Source organism: Ovis canadensis, chromosome 2, assembly GCF_042477335.2.
Source record: "Ovis canadensis isolate MfBH-ARS-UI-01 breed Bighorn chromosome 2, ARS-UI_OviCan_v2, whole genome shotgun sequence".
Taxonomy (NCBI): Eukaryota; Metazoa; Chordata; class Mammalia; order Artiodactyla; family Bovidae; genus Ovis; species Ovis canadensis.
Window position 1 is genome coordinate 2,554,248 of NC_091246.1, and position 16,834 is coordinate 2,571,081.

General features: G+C 39.7%; 1 protein-coding gene across 38 annotated transcripts in view; it reads left to right on the forward strand.

Moving 5' to 3' along the window:
• The first annotated feature begins 370 nt into the window (after positions 1 to 370).
• The window catches only part of LOC138433171 (complement C5-like), a 36,398-nt gene continuing 19,934 nt past the window's right edge, over positions 371 to 16,834 (forward strand). For 3 of the 38 annotated variants that reach the window (XM_070292210.1, XM_070292203.1, XM_070292182.1), the window contains exons 1-9: positions 371 to 495; positions 1,014 to 1,206; positions 4,864 to 4,934; positions 6,452 to 6,766; positions 8,208 to 8,317; positions 11,562 to 11,688; positions 12,842 to 12,982; positions 14,078 to 14,112; positions 16,651 to 16,824. In XM_070292210.1, the coding sequence (XP_070148311.1) occupies positions 14,083 to 14,112; positions 16,651 to 16,824 (204 nt within the window). In that variant the 5' untranslated portion in view covers positions 371 to 495; positions 1,014 to 1,206; positions 4,864 to 4,934; ... (3 more) ...; positions 12,842 to 12,982; positions 14,078 to 14,082. Of the gene's footprint in view, positions 496 to 1,010; positions 1,207 to 4,863; positions 4,935 to 5,987; positions 6,827 to 8,207; positions 8,318 to 9,846; positions 9,950 to 11,561; positions 11,689 to 12,841; positions 12,983 to 13,984; positions 14,113 to 16,650; positions 16,825 to 16,834 lie in introns of those variants that run through there. The other 35 variants (XM_070292213.1, XM_070292212.1, XM_070292191.1 and 32 more) reach the window with 29 other exon arrangements.

The following is a 16,834-nucleotide window of genomic DNA, read 5'->3' on the forward strand; positions in this document are numbered from 1 at the left end:
GGAGAAATGAGCAATTAGAAAAGTTAAGCAACCAATATTCACAGCATCTGTAGCATGCGTGTACCAGGCCCAGAAAGGGGGATCTGACCAGGGCATCAACTGCATCTACTATATCAGGAAAGTGTTCAAGACCACAGCAGCCTCCAAATATTCTGTGTCTGTCTTTGAAACATTTTTCCTAGAGACTCCCATTTGGGTATCTTTTCTGTTTTAGTCATCAAAACAAGTTTCTCTGCTTTGAATTCCAAACTTATCTGTGGACATTAAAAGGTTATCATTTAAATTCTTAGGTTTCCTTCTCAGTGATCCCACTATCTGATATTAATGATTAACCTGAGGACTTATTTAACCAAATTCTTCAAACTGAGTTCACACACAAAAAGGGCAGTTTCAAGAAAGGTTGTATCAACAGTTGAATCCTAACCCAGCCATGGACATTTTAAGCACAGTGTTTATTTTTTTCTGCTTGGGAAGAAGTTGGGAACAGGAGCAAATGTAAGTGAAGGATCCCGTTTTCATTTAGAATGTATTTTGATTATAGTTTTATAGAGAGCAGAATTCAATCAATGCCACGTGAAATTAACTTTCTAGTCCTGAGAAATCCAAGTGAATTTCTTTTCTCTATTGTCTAATGTTATTTCCCTGCTTTTTAATATGAATACTTTGTGAGCTAGTATAACTTTTATTCTAGTACTCTGTATTTTCCCAGACTATTGGCCCGTGCCCTGAGGAAGAGTAATTTACTGACTGATGTTTGGTTAAAAATTCCAGACAAAAGCACGATCCCTATTTTCACTTCTTATAGAGGACTCTATTAAGTGTTACCCTGGCTGCAACTGATTAAAATAATTTCCATCTGCCTGCTTTTCAGGACATGTCCTGACTTTATCCTAGATAATAAAATTTTGAGTAGTAAAACACATATTGTTAAATGTAAGAAAATTTGCTAATTTGAGTTAAGTAAAAAACATTAAAAATTATGTTGTACTGAATAATTTTAACTGTTTCAGCAGATATGTTGTCTCAGCACCTAATGTATTCTATGTTGGAGCCTCTGAAAATGTGGTAATTCAAGTTCATGGATACACAAAATCATTTCCAGTAACCACTGCTGTTAAAAGTTATCCTGACAGAAGTTTTACATATTCTTCTGACCAAGTTAACTTATCTCCAGAAAATAAATTTCAAAGCTCTGCAAGCCTAACTGTATGTATTCTTCTTATAGTTTCTTTTTATATGCAAAATGTTTCTTTATAGAACCCATATGTAGATGGTGTACTGATCCTTTCTACATATGTGGATAAAGATGTGGATACATTACACTATAGAGTTCACTAGTTAGTGAGAGATAAGTGCCAAATGATTTTACTTGGAAGTAAGTGGGAAATGTTAAATAGAGACTCTGTTTCTGACTTGGGGGCAACGTAGAAAAATGTAAAAGTTTGAATGAAACAGATAAAGGTTATTAGGTGAAAAGATTTGGTGACATGAGTTGAAAACCAAATCAACCAACACATGTACTTGTTTTAAAATTACACAATAAATACTAAAAAGAGATAATTTAGATACTTAAATATTTAGATACTTATTTATTAGGAGGAAAACAAATGTTAATATATAGAGGCATAAAAATCGGTTTGACTTGATCTTAAAAATTCAGAGAAGTTAGCAGAGAACACTTTGAACATTTGCTTTCCTAAACTATATTTAACATTCTAATCCCATGGTATTCTAGAAAAATTAATTTTTTCCCTAACATATGTATCTATCACAGGCTTTTACTACTTTCTGTTTAGACTTGAATCAAGCAAATTTTCTTCCAAACAAATTTGCTAATGATGCTCAAAAAAAAAAAGTCAAAATTCTATTTCTATAAAATATACTGATCATATGCAGTGTATTTGAAGAGGGCTGCTTACTAATTATATAATGACCAATGGACATGAAAATCATCATGGAAAGAAAGATTTTGATTTTCAATAGAAGTCTAGGTGTAACTAAATAAATACGAGATATTTTATTCACTTATACTACCATGTGATAAGTGATTTAGTCCATTCTCTACCTGATATCTGAATCCTCCCATTCTTCCACTCACCCATTGCTGATTAACTTTTGAGCTTCTTAATGTTTCTTAATGACTTTTGGTTATCTTGTCTATTAAAAATTGAATTCTTTAGTGATTGTCATTTTTAATAGACATTTACCCTGGATCAACTTGTTAAAAGTGATTGTTTCAAACTAAATTTGATAAGAAACTAAAATATAGAGGTGTTTGTAGAAAACTACATTTACTGTTTAATTTTATAAAATTTCTATATGTTGCATATAGATAACAACTCAACTCATTTTCATATATACCTAAAAGACATATGTTTTTATCTTAATATATAAGTCAGTTAATAACATGATTAATATAATCATGTTTCATAATTAATATAATAAATTATATTATCTTAATATCTCAGTTATATAATATTCATCCATTAATTTTTTAACAGATACAACCAAAAGACTTATCTGGAGGACCAAATGCAATTTCACATGTATATTTAGAAGCTTTATCTGCTTATTTTTCAAAAGCAGCAAAAATTCCACTACACTATGACAATGGATTTCTCATCATTCAGACAGATAAATCTATTTACGATTCAGATCAGTCAGGTATAATAAAAGAGAGTTATAATTTCTGGGAGGAAAGTGAGATGGCCTGATTAATGGTATTAGGGCAAGTGGTTTATTTTGTGGTGAAAAAATGGAGTTAATTTCCAAATTACACCCTACACAAAAGTAAAGATCTGACAAACTAAAGGTTAAATTATAAAACAAAGAATCAGCAAAAAATGAGTGTAATTTGGAGGTAGAAATACCTTTGTTAGAATGATGCCAAGACTCCTTTCAAAATAGTTTAAAAAAAAAACAATGATGTATTATAGAACTTAATACAGAGGCTGAATTTTGACTTTAAAAATCTAATTTTTAATTCTTAATATCATCTTCCTCTATAAAAATATTTCAATTTCATATTAACATTGAAAATTGTGAACTATATTGCAAAGTTCACCTAGCTATGTCTGCCTCCTTGTTTCCAGTTCAAAATGGTTTCAGTCTTCTTTTGGGAAATTTCGTCTACTAGTTATCTCAAGTGTGGGAAGGAAGGTTGATCTAATGGGGATGTACTGAATGCAGCTGCCCTTTAAGAATGACCATTGAAGATGGTGTTGATTATATAAACATCATCTAATAAGATAAGATGGAGATCAGTTCAGTTCAATCACTCAGTTGTGTCTGACTCTTTGCTACCCTATGGACCACGGCATGACAGGCTTCAACTCCATCACTGTCCATCACCAACTCCGAGAGTTTACTCAATTCAAACTCATGTCCATCGAGTCAGTGATGCCATCTGACTATCTCATCCTCTGTTATCCCCTTCTCCTCCTGCCTTCAATCTTTCCCAGCATTAAGGTCTTTTCCAATGAGTCAGTTCTTCACATCAGGTGGCCAAAGTATTGGAGCTTCAGCTTCAGCATCAGTCCTTCCAATGAATATTCAGGACTGATTTCCTTTAGGATTGACTGGTTTGATCTCCTTGCAGTCCAAGGGAGTCTTCTCCAACACCATAGTTCAAAAGCATCAATTCTTCAGTGCTCAGCTTTCTATATGGTCCAACTCTCACATCCATACATGACTCCTGGAAAACCTATAGTTTTGACTAGACGGACCCAAGATGGAGATCCCCGACATAATTTTAGCATCAGGTCCCTGCCAGTATACAATTAACCTGGCTTTAGACTGTCAGAAGTGTTTCTTAGACACGTGATCAGAAGTGTCTGTATCTAAGGAGAAGCTTCCATCCTTCTATGCACGTGTGTGCATGCTCAGTTGCTCGGCTGTGTCTGACTCTTTGCAACCTCGTGGACAGTAGCCTGCCAGGCTCCTCTTGTCCATGGAACTTTTCAAGCAAGAGTATTGGAGTGGGTTGCCATTTCCTCCTCCAGGGAACCTTCCGAACGAGAGATCAGACCTGAGTCTCCCGCATCTCCTGCTTTGGCAGGTAGATTCTTTACCATTTAAGCCACCTGGGAAGGCCCCCAAAATTTGTTTTCCTCCCTCTTCTTAGATTTTAGCATGGGATGGGGTTGGCCTTGTTCAAATTTGATGCCTCCAGTAACCTTCCCTGAACGTGCAGGCCTACTTTGTTGTTGTTTAGTCAGTAAGTTGTGTCCAACTCTTTTGCAACCACATACATATAGCCCAGCAGGCTTCTCTGTCCATGGGATTTCCCAGGAAAGAACACTGAAGTGGGTTACCATTTCATTCTCTAGGGGATCTTCCTGACCCAGGGACTGAACCCGTGTCTTCTGCATTGCAGGATTCTTTACCGCTGAGCCATTGGGGAAGGCCTCCATGTACTCCAGTACTTAAACATGCAGATTTTGTGTTAGAGAATGCTTCACTAGGTTCTGTGAACACAACTTACTGCTTATGTTCTTTCTCCTCGACTCTATAGTTCATTCAGACACCAGTGAGCTGCAGTCTTTCTTATCTATCAGTGGTTAAAAATAAAAAAGGTTGTATAAAACTGCTTTTTAATAAATTTAATGATATTTTAAATGCAAAAAAGAGAAATATTTAAAGGAACCCCATCCAGGAAATTTTTGGTGAAAAGAATATTTTTTTCCACCTTACAGTTCATGTGCAACATCCTGGTTCATCTTTCCCTTTGAACTTGGATTTAATGTTTCTGACTTTCTTAACTTTACTTTCAATTTCAGGGCCCTCATATTGTAGGATTATTAATAATGTTGTCAGCTTATGAGTTGAACAGAGTTTCTAATAATGACAGTTTTTTTCTTACAGTAAAAGTTAGAGTTTATTCATTGGATGGAAACCTAAAACCACTGCAAAAAGAAGTTACCTTAACTTTTATAGTAAGTATGCCACTAATTTAAATAGAAATTTAACTATGGCATTTTCATTATATGAACAGCTTTCATTATTATAATACCAGTAAAATATGGCATTAAATTATCCATTATAGAATAGAAGCAAGTATATATTTAGCATCTATTGTGGGTACGATTGGTAATTTTACACGTCTGTTATCCTGGCTGACTTTTTTCTGTGTAAATTTAATGCTAGTTGAAATACGTTTTGATGGACCCGTTAAAGAACGCCCTTTGGTGGCGTTCTTTGTGCTCCTGCGTGAGTCGTATTAGTTCCCATCCTCCTGCTGTCTGTGGAGCGCGGGCAGATGTGGCGAGGGCTGCCGCAGTGTAATTGTGGCACCAGTGGGGAGTGCACGGTGTACGCCATGTCGTCATGACAACCTTATAGGATCAACATGATCGTCTCCTGTTTATAGACGAAAAGACTGAGGCTTAGAGAAATTAAGTAGCCGCTCAGGTTACTCTCATAATTATTAGCTGAATCAGGCTTCAAATCCAGGTCCGTCTTTCTCCAGAGCTTCCACACTTAGTCCTTCTTGATTTATTTGGGGGATTATGGGATGTGTCCTTCATAAGCATTTGAGTTCAGAAGGGCAAATACGCACCCATAACACAGTAAGCCAAGCAGGGGATAATGAAGGGTCAATAGCAGATCAGCCCGAAGGGAAGGAGGTGCTGGAGATAATTATTCGATTACTCTGGAGGGAATTACGGAAGGATGAGAGCAGGTCCTGAGCTTGGTCTTTAAGACCAAGAGAGGCCTTTAAACCACAGAGAGGGTTTGATAGAGAGACGCTGGACCACGTTTTGGGTCCATGTTAGAGGCGCAGAGGTCTGGAGCCAGGAAGGAGCAAGGTGCAGAGTTGACCGTGGCAGTCAGTGGACTGGCGGCTGCCAGGCCTGGAAACTCCCGGGAGGATCAGGGCAGCTTCGGTGGGCCATTCTACACTGTGGGAGTTCCGGGAGGGGACAGCAGGTTCGGTGAACTCGTCACAGAGGTAAATGGCCCCATGGAACCCATCGTTCCCTTGTTAGAATTCCCCACAGAGAGAAGACGTTGAACAGGTCAGAGGCCATTGCTGTGGCATTGTCCCAAGGTGATCTTGAAGACAAAGGGAGCCCAGGAAGCCTTTTGGGCATGGCATGGCATCGTGGACACAGTGTCTGAAAATTATCCTGGAGGTCCTGTTCAAGAAGCATGGTGGAGAAGAACCTCACTGGGAGTTTATTTAACATTCTAAATATCCACTGCACTTCTTTTGTCTGTTGAAAATGTGCCTTTCTGCCTTAGACATTAGTCTTTGTTAACAAACCTGACCAGTTGACAGCCATTGCCTCAAATCCACATAAACACTATATGGGCTTAATTTCAACAATGTTTCATAGAGCTTAGTGAATATTTCTATAAGAACTACCAATTACAGATTATGCTCAATGTGTGAACCTTTGTACTTAAAGATAGTTTTAAAAAATGAAACTTTTTTTCTTTTCATTCAAAGGATCCAGAAGGGTCAGAAGTTGCTGAGACAAGGAAAACAATTTTACCGGAATTATCAGTTTTCGTGACTTCAAGATTCCATCTAATCCTAAGTATTTTAAATGATTTGTTGGTACAGTTGTTTCTCTTAAAAGCAGTGAAGGTAACTGGGTTACTGAACAGTCTGATGGAACCATCAGCATGTGACTGAAGGAGGCAGATGTTCCTCGGTTAATCTTAACACGCCAGTGAATGTCCTTCCTACCTAATGGAAGGTGGCACCGGCTGGGACTCTTCCGCATCGAGATGGGGGATACTGATACAACAACTGCCAGCTGTAAGCACCATGCTAGTGTGTTTATTCAATTTAGTGAGCACCTTCCGCAGCAAAGTCCAGGTACTAGACACTGTGGCAGATTGATCATGCTCCTAACATGTTGAGCATGGAATGCAAAAGAGGAAAAACTGTGCAAATGGAAGATGTCTGCTAGCAGAGTTTAATATTACATAGATGCTTCGGAATTTTCTCTGACATTTATTCTTAGAACTTGGAAGACATCCTGAGGCGTGATTTGAGGCTTTTACATTGCGTAATGCCTTGAAAATGTAACACTTCAAAGCAGTGAGGGAAGGGACATTTATGGCTCTCCTGTTATGTGCGGAGCACTTTGCTAAATCCTGTATCATTCCTATTTCCAATATGAGGAAATTTAGGCTCAGAGAAATGTATACGTTTGTTCAACCACACAGCCTTTGATGGTGGAGCTGAAATGGATACCCAGATTTCACCAATGACCAGATTCATCCTTACTCTTTCCTTCTGTAATATGCCGCTGCCGCTCAAAAACTGCCCTTAAATTGCAATATTTCCAAAGCTATATACTTATATTATTTTGACAAGTTTAACCTGACACTAAATGGTCCTAGAAATGATGTCTTGATTTTCTAGTATACTATATAGTATATCTATTAATAGGATTAAACTTTAAAATTGCTTCATTAACTGTATAAACAATGCCACTAAGTGAAAAATATTTTCCAGCTCAATATGTATATATTGCATCCTAGAAAATGAGCTAATAATGTAAATTTCAGTATCTGTACAACTTCTCTTAAAATGAACTTCTTTGTTCATGATTTTAAGACATTTTTCAGATACGGTATATTAATTAGATGGAGCATAAATCTGAAACTGCTGTCAGAGTCATCTAAGTGTGGAGCGTGGCCAAGAACTTTGGAACCAGAATGACCAAGTTTAAATCCCAGCTCTACCACCTTTTAGCTGTGTGTTCCTGGGCAAGCTCCTTTACCTCTCTGGGCCTCATTTTTCTGCTAATAAAGTGGAGATGATAATATAAGCTAGTCTCTAGTATTTTGGTGAGGATGCGATGTGTTAACATATGTAAAGCACATACCAGTGCCTATATGAATATTAGCTACAATCACTGGGTGAATTACAGATACATTATTTGATGATATCTAAAATTTTAAATGTGTCACTTTCACAGGTATGGCTTATGGACAATTAAAGCTAAATACAAAGAGGACTTTACAACAATAGGAACTGCATATTTTGAGATTAAAAATCTTGGTAATCTCTCATAAATTACTGAGATTTCCAATGTATGTTTTTACTAAACCATTCTCAATAACTTTGTTGACCAAGAACTCATTAAGAAATAAAGGGCACAGAGGGGTGGGGACAGAGGTGACCTGGGGGTCAGGCCACAGTTCAGTCACGGACTCTCTGGACCCTATTTTCTTATCCTTCTGCAAAGGTCAAGTCCTATAAGAAGGTAGGATCAGATAATGTTCTTGCAAGATCCATGGTTCTTTGACTGTCTTCAGGATGACCTAGTCTGAGCTCCTCATCTAAAGATGAGTCCAGGTAAGAAGAATCAGACCCCGGAGAATCGGGGAGACTGATCTACGTTCTCACAGCCACTTTGTCCGGTTGAGAATGAGAATGCAGGATGCCCCCTCTGAATCCCAAGCCAGTGCCCCCTCCTGTCAGTCCTGAAAATTGATGATGTGTTCGGACAATTACAAAATACACTTATTTTGGAGCTATCTGTATTAATTTTACTAGCAGTTAACTTATATTCCCTTCTGTTCACCTCTCAGAGGCATTTACTGGAATGTTAACGTGTCTGTTCTTAAATAGCTTTGTTAAAGCTATTTAAACGATGATTTCTGCCCATCAGATTGAGGGAGGCAGAGAGGTGTTTATAATGAAGAAAGGGCTGCTGCTGCTGCTGCTAAGTTGCTTCAGTCGTGTCCGACTCTGTGCGACCCCATAGACAGCAGCCCACCAGGCTCCCCTGTCCCTGGGATTCTCCAGGCAAGAACACTGGAGTGGGTTGCCATTTCCTTCTCCAATGCATGAAAGTGAAAAGTGAAAGTGAAGTCGCTCAGTCGTGTCCGACTCTTCATGACCCCATGGACTGCAGCCTACCAGGCTCCTCCACCCATGGGGTTTTCCAGGCAAGAGTACTGGAGTGGGTTGCCATTGCCTTCTCCGGAAGAAAGGGCAAGCGTATGTAAAAATCTGAAACATTTAACATGCTAAAACCACAGCAACAGAATATGCTCTGAGCCAATTAAGCTCCACTTTGGAGCTGTTTAATAGCACTCCTGGACGCTGCTCGTAGTTACCAAGTCCTTGCTCTGTTTTTCGACAGCATGCCGGAGGGCACTTTTCTCTGACACAGAAAGGGCAGCCGGTAGAGTGAGACACTCTCTCTTCCCTTGAACAGTCAGCCCCTCACCACCTGCCCTGCTCGAGCCAAGGCTCCTTTCTCTCCGAAGGGCAGGCTTCTCCCATTGGGTAATCAGCCTCCAGAGCAGTGCGTGATAAACAGGATTGTGAAACACAGAATCACTTTCCGGACAGGCATAAGGAAAACACACAGATCTGTAAGCAGTCAGAAGTGTTATTTCTGAATTATGGTATCAAAGAGTTAGAAAATCTAAAACTCCCCTTTGTTCGAATTCATTTTTGTGAGAAAGTCATTTTCTACAGTTAATAATTAGAAGATGTCTCTCCGATACGCGATTTATGCTCATACTTTGGACACTGAATGGGAGAGAATTGCTAAACACAAGATGCAATTTAATGAATATCTGTTAGACACTATTAATATGTGAAAGGCTTTATGAAGATAAGCAAGATCAAGACATCCTTATGGAGCTCATAATTTGATAGTAACACACATGCTTTAGTAAGGACATGACTGCCGAGGCAGAGATGAGCTTGACCCCTTAGGGAAGGATGAAGAGGCCTCCCGGGGTTCTGATGGCCCTCATGATGAGGAGGGAAGTATCTGTTGCTGCTGTTGCTCTAGCTCATTGTACTAAAGTTTTTTGTTTGAAATACAGTTACAAATATAGTTTAAACTGTGTAATTGTTTTGCTTAGGTTTACATTCAGTGAAACCACACTTCTTTATCCTAGTAGAACTAGAGAATTTCTTCATTAGCCATAAACCTTTTGAGGACTTCAAGATTACTATAAAAGCTAGGTAAGAAAATTATTATTTTCGGATTCAATTTAGCCTCTGAATGGCAAGCAGTTTCCATTCAAGAGTTAAAAAATGACTTATTGCTAGTGCTTGCCTGAGGTCCTGTGTTGAGAAAGACTCTGAGGTTCAATGTCAAAAATACTGTGGTTAATAATATCTGCCATAGCTGTGGGAAGTGGGTTCAAGGAAATTTGCCTGAAAGGCATTTGCTGATTCCAGTCTTACTGCTGTTTAACAAAAGCAAAGAATCCTAAAGATTGAAATATCACGGTGGCTGTTCAGGTGACTGTAACTGTTTAAGTATTAAAAATATGATATGAAAATATCCACTTATTTGTTAATATTAATTGATCATACAATTAAGAAAAGTACTTATGGAATTGATTGAACAGGCCCAGAAATCACACTTGGCAGACAAATTCATGGGAGCACTGGCTGGCCTGTTTAATATTTAAATAAGGAAAGTTAATGTTTTTCTTTGACTCAAAGGAAAAATACGAGGCTAAATTTAAAATAACAGCTCCAGTACACGTTAGGAAGATGACGTCGCCCCTTTTGCTAAAAGTATCACTTGGGAGACACACCCTGCTGTGGTGTGGAAGAAGTGTGGCCTCTCACAAATAGGAGACCTGGGTTCTAGTTCATGTCTCCACTAACTCGCCATGAAGTTAAATACTGTGGGAAGTTTGAGTAAGCTCTTTTTATACCTCTGGGATTCAATCTCCTCATTTGTCACAGAAATAAAAATACATCTATATCTCATTACAATAATTGCTTTACCAAAAAAGGGGGTAATTGTATTCTTTTAAAACTGGTATTCTTACAATAAGAATGTAACTGAAGCTAAAGTTTCTGCTTCTTTTGAGATAAGAGAAAATTTAAATGACAGCAGGAAAGAAATGATGCTTAAAGCAACACAGAAAACAAAGGTAAAGAAGAAATCAAGTTACCTTCATAGAAATGGAGAATTGGGGGTCAATTCATCACAGTGTAGAGATTTAAAATGAGCTTTCACCCCCAAGAGTTCACAGCACCAAACAGAACATAACAGAACAACTAATACTTGGGACTTTGGGAAGTTCTATTAATGAAAGCAGAAAGTTGCAGTGATGTTTGTCTTCCATTTTGAGGCTTGAGTTTGCAAAAACCTACTCCCAGAGGCAGTTTTCTCCCTTTATAGACATGGTATCCTGGACCTGAGATGAGCTTCCGTCAGATAGAGAATGCAAATTATAGTCTCCATTTCTGAACAGGATGAGACATGGTTTTGAATCAGAGATTTTCAGCCCCACCCAGGGTCATTTCTCCATGACCAGAGGCTTCAAGCTTAAAAGAAATGACCTAAATATTAATCAGTTAAAAATATACGCCATAGATGTTGATGTATGGCAGAAACCAAAGCAGTGTTGTAAAGCAATTATCCTTCAGTTAAAGATAAAAATATGCATGCCATAGAATCAAGCTTACGCTTTGTATTACCACTAGCTGTAACTATGATGTCATTGTCAAGTGAAGATTTCGCAGGCTGATGAAAGCCAATTTGTTAATCCCTAGCAGTGAATTGTTCTCTAATACTGTACCTTCTACATTTTTGTCCTCCTTTCAAAAACAGTTGATTGATGGAGTTGCACAAATCATTTTTAACACAGCAGAAGCAATTGAAAACCTGTCATATAAAAGTCTAAAAGATTTAAATAACAAGTATCTTAGTATTTTTGTGGAAATCCAAGAAAGTACAGGTGAGTTCCAAACTGATCTATAAGTTCTTTTCTCACATTTCTTTCTTTTTTCCGAAGTTCAGATAGAAATCTGAAACTTATTATTGGTGTAATGTTGGGCAAATACAGTTACCAGATATGCTCTACCAAACTACTATCCATCAGCTCTGTGCAGGGGAAATGCTCATGAAAGACATCTTTCTGCAGTGATGACCCCCTACTCCCACATGTAATGGATAGCCTTTTAAGTCATTGAAAAGAGCAGATAATGCTGGTACCAGACAATTTTGCTTGCAACAAACAAATGATATATTACAATTATTCATATATGAAAGCATTCCTGAGTCATTTGAGTGTTTGCTTACATATTATTAAATATTTAACACATATTTTCTACCACACTACCTGGTAAATTTTTTAATGTTGCCTTGGAAATTATAACCAACTATTCACAAGTGAGTGTCTGTTTTCACAGGATTATTGACATTCTGCTCCATTACTTGAAAAAAAAAGGGAGGGAGGAGGGATGAACGATCTGATAAACAGTCTGGAGCAGGATGTGCTGTGTTTAGTCGCTCAGTCATATTTGACTCTTTGCGACATCATGGACTGTAGCACACCAGGCTCCTTTGTTCATGGGGATTCTCTAGGCAAGAATACTGGAGAAGGTTGCAATGCCCTCTTCCAGGGGATCTTCCCAACCCAGGGATCAAACCCAGGTCTCCTGAATTGCAGGCAGATTCTTTACTGGCTGAGCTACCAAGGGAAGCCCAAGAATACTGTAGTGGGTAGCCTATCCCTTCTCCAGAGGACCTTCCCAATGCAGGAGTTGGACTGGGGTCTCCTGCATTGCAGGTGGATTCTTTACCAGCTGAGCCACAAGGGAAGCCCCTGCAGCAAGATACTGTAGTTGAAATTGATGAATGAGCATCTCACCAACCTCATGCAAATTGCACTTTACTGGTTCATGGAATGGCCAGATTCTTTCAGGGTAACCATAGCAATAATCCGAATTTAGATTCACAATTGCACGTGAAATGACCAAGGGTTTGGCAAATGGCATGTCCTTATCCAAATTAAGAAATAGAAAATGAGAGAGTGGGCCCCTGTGCAGATTAATGGACTACATTGTGCTTGTCAAATTCTCAGATTGATCAACCTATTATTCCATTAGGTAGACTCTTTCAAGAAACCAAACTAACTGATGTCAAATATGTCCTCTCTCCTTACTCACTGGATCTGGTTGCTACTTCACTTTTCCTGAAACCTGGGATTCCATATTCCATAAAGGTTACTGCTGCTGCTGCTGCTGCTGGTAAGTCACTTCAGTCATGTCCAACTCTGGGCGACCCCATAGACAGAAGCCCGCCAGGCTCCCCAGTTCCTGGGATTCTCCAGGCAAGAACACTGGAGTGGGTTGCCATTTCCTTCTCCAATGCATGAAAGTGAAAAGCGAAAATGAAGTCGCTCAGTCGTGTCCGACTCTTCACGACCCCATGGACTGCAGCCCACCAGGCTCCTCTGTCCATGGGATTTTCCAGGCAAGAGTACTTCATAAAAGTTAGATGATTATAAAATCTATTATGTTGAACAGACCGTGGGGGTGTTCACTGCGGGGGTGAGGAATAGTACAAGCCAATCACCAAGTCTGTGATGAAAACCAGAAGTCTACACACGGTAATCATTTCACCCAATCCGTGGCATGACTGAGCGCGCAGGCGCGTGCGCACGCTCTCGCACGCACCCACGCACACAAACACACACACGCAGCATACATACAAGCATATAGCACAGTGTTGTGTCCTTATTAAAAAAACAATATCTATACATTGAATTGAATGTAATTCATATTATATATCCCTGGAGTGGTTAAAGTTCCAACTTAAGAGACCCACATTTGACTGCTGAACTAAATTCTGCCAACGTTTTGCTTGGGGCTTAGTCGAGGTTTTCCTTTTGTAAAAGGTTCAACATTAACTACTGAAATGAATTTGGCCCAATAGGTCCAGGTGAGGGATGTGTTTGCCCATTTCATAGGAGGGATTACAGTAACCTTGAAAGCTGGAACAGTGGATAAAACTCAGAAGAAGACAGATCTTGTTCCAAGAAAAAGTACAACAAATTATATTGATGAAGTAGCTTCGTTTATGGTTAATATTCCCTCTGATGTGACAGCTCTGGAGTTTCACATGAGCCAAATTCTCATTTGTTGCATTTTCTAATAGCCCTTCAGTCTGTGTGGTAGCTAGAATACACGAAAGATGAGGGAAATTTTATATGTAAGTCTAGTGAATTTCTCTGAAACTTTTGACTTATGGGCACAAGAAATACAACTTAATGTACTGAGTATCACATGAAAGGTTATGAGTTTGTCAATTTTATATTTTAGAAATAATTTTTTTCTTCTTAGGCTAAATGGTGCTGTTCACATCTGGACAACTTAAGGTAAGAATTGCCGGCGGAATACAAGCACACACATAGTCTCTCGCCCGTTATTTCCAGGTATTATCGCTTCTCCTTCTCTCACAGTTCGCGTGCCAATGCTGCTAGAGAATAGCCTGCGTCCTCTTTCGGGGGCACTATGTGTAGCCCGGTGTGGCCCCTGTGACTTCACATTTCCTTGCTTTGTTTTGTCGTGGTTCTCTTCTTCATAGCCTCCATTTTGAAGCCAGAATCCCTAACTTGCCGTCTGAATGAGGGTGATCCTCAGGGTTCTATTTAGACTCTCCGCTCTTCCTACATGACATTTATCTCTATGGTTCCCATAGCTTATACTGAAGACTCATCCTAAACACTCAAGATTCTTATAGAACTGCCTCTTCATATCTTTTTCTTGCTGTTCCTGAAGAAGCATAATCATCGCTTTGTCCAAAATTGAATATTGCCTGCCAGCCTCAAGCCTGGGCCTCCTCCTCCTGCCTTTTAGTGAATGGCCCCACAGCCAGCGGGTTCCTCACCCTCCTCCCAGCCACTGTCCTCACTGTGCAAGGGAATGGGGTGATTTCTCTGACACAAATGTCATCTCAACTGACCCCTTGATCCCCTCTCCAAACTAATTAGTCATCATTCTTTCTATCACCCTTCAAACCCCAGCTACGCTGGACAATTTGCAGGTCCTGAATGTTCTGCTGCCTCTTGCCACAAGGCCTTTTAACCCACCTTAGACTCTCCTTCCCAGTTCTTTGATTCTCTAACTCCTACATATTTAGGGGTCAGCTATTAAATCATATCCTCCAAGGAGCCTTCTGTAACTACCTCTGCTGATCAAGGGAGGTATTCTTACTCCATGAAAGTCTCGTGGATTTCAAGTTTCTTTCTTTTTTTTTAAATTTTTTAATTTTTTTAATTTTAAAATCTTTAATTCTTACATGCATTCCCAAACATGAACCCGCCTCCCACCTCCCTCCCCATAACATCTCTGTGGGTCATCCCCATGCACCAGCCCCAAGCATGCTGTATTCTGCGTCAGACATAGACTGGCGATTCAATTCTTACATGATAGGATTTCAAGTTTCTTGAGGGCAAGAGCTGTGTCTGTCTTGTTCATCTTTGTGTCCCCAGAAACTAGCATATTTCCTGACATACATTAGGGAACATAAAATATTGACTGGCTAAATGCATACATATTTCTCTTTCCAAACCTACACAAGAGCCAAGTGTCAGTCTCCCTTTATGCTAATAGCATGAAGTATGTTTTCTTTGTTCTTTTGTTCATTAGTTGTCATTTACCTTCACTAGCAAATAATATCAAAATTTTCAGCTTCAAGAAACACACAGATGGTTCCAGTCTCCTGTTCAAGAGATGGGACAGCGTAACTCTCATGTTTATGAGTTCCCTACTACCCTGTAGGGGCTCTTCCCTGGTGGCTCAGATGGTCAAAGCCTCTGCCTGCAATGCGGGAGACCCGGGTTCTTCCCTGGGTCAGGAAGATCCCCTGGAGAAGGAAATGGCACCCCACTCCAGTACTCTTGCCTGGAAAATCCCATGGACGGAGGAGCCTGGTAGGCTACAGTCCATGGGGTCGCGAAGGGTCGGGACACGACTGAGCGCCTTCTCTATGTTCACCCACTACTACCCTGTACTTTGCCATCATGAACAGATGTTTACTCTCCTAGATTCTTCTCCCTGCCCCTTTCCTGAGAAGCAGTGAGATTATTCACCACTGTTTCCACTCACAACCAACGTTTCTATTAACTTTTAGGAACAATTGCCACATTCCTACCCACATTTTCCCACTCCTCAAATTCTTAATTCCTACTAGCCTATGGCAGAAGGAAAGGAGTCAGTAAGTTGGCACGTCATTTAAGAAAGGAGGTCAACCCTAGGTCTAGGATCTTTTCTCTCTCTCTTTTTAAAAATTGTTTGTTTAATTTATTTATTTTGGCCGTGTCGGGTCTTAGTTGCAGCACGTGGAATCTTCCTTGCGTCACACGAGTCTTTCGCTGGGGAGATGGACTTTCTGCTTGTGGTGTGTGGGCGGTGTGGGCTCCAGAGCATGTAGGCTTCAGTGGCTGGGGCACCTAGGCTCTCTAGCTGTGGCACACAGACTCTGGAGCATGCGGGCTCAGTAGTTGCATGCTCCACTGCATGTAGGATCTTAGTTCCCTGTCAGGGATCAAATCGGCATCCCCTGCATTGCAAAGCAGATTTCTTAGCCACTGGGCCATCAGGGAGGTCCCTGGGATCTTTCCTCTATTTCACTTCACTGAACTCTTCCATAATTAGGCTAGACATTCACATATAACTTTATTATTTTTTAAAATCAGTAGCCTTTCTGTAGTTACTTGATAACATAGCTTATCATGATTAAGGCAATGGCATGCTAATTTACCTTCTCGTAAAATGTTTTCACAGAACCACACCTGGCGCTAAGTGAAGGCTAGCAAAGTGCTATTACTGCCACCACCACACTACCACCATCATCATCAGCAATGCAAAGTAAAGTATCAGGTTTTACAATTTTTTGACACTGTCTTCTTTAGGTTAGAACTGATGATCCAGACCTTTCAGAAGAATATCAGGCCAGCCATGACTATCAAGCAGTAGCCTACTCATCACGCAGCCAGAGTTTCCCTTCGCTTAGCTGGACAGACAGTTACATAACGGTTACCCCTAAAAGTCCATGTGTTGGCAAGATTACACACTACAATTACGTGGTAAGTTCAA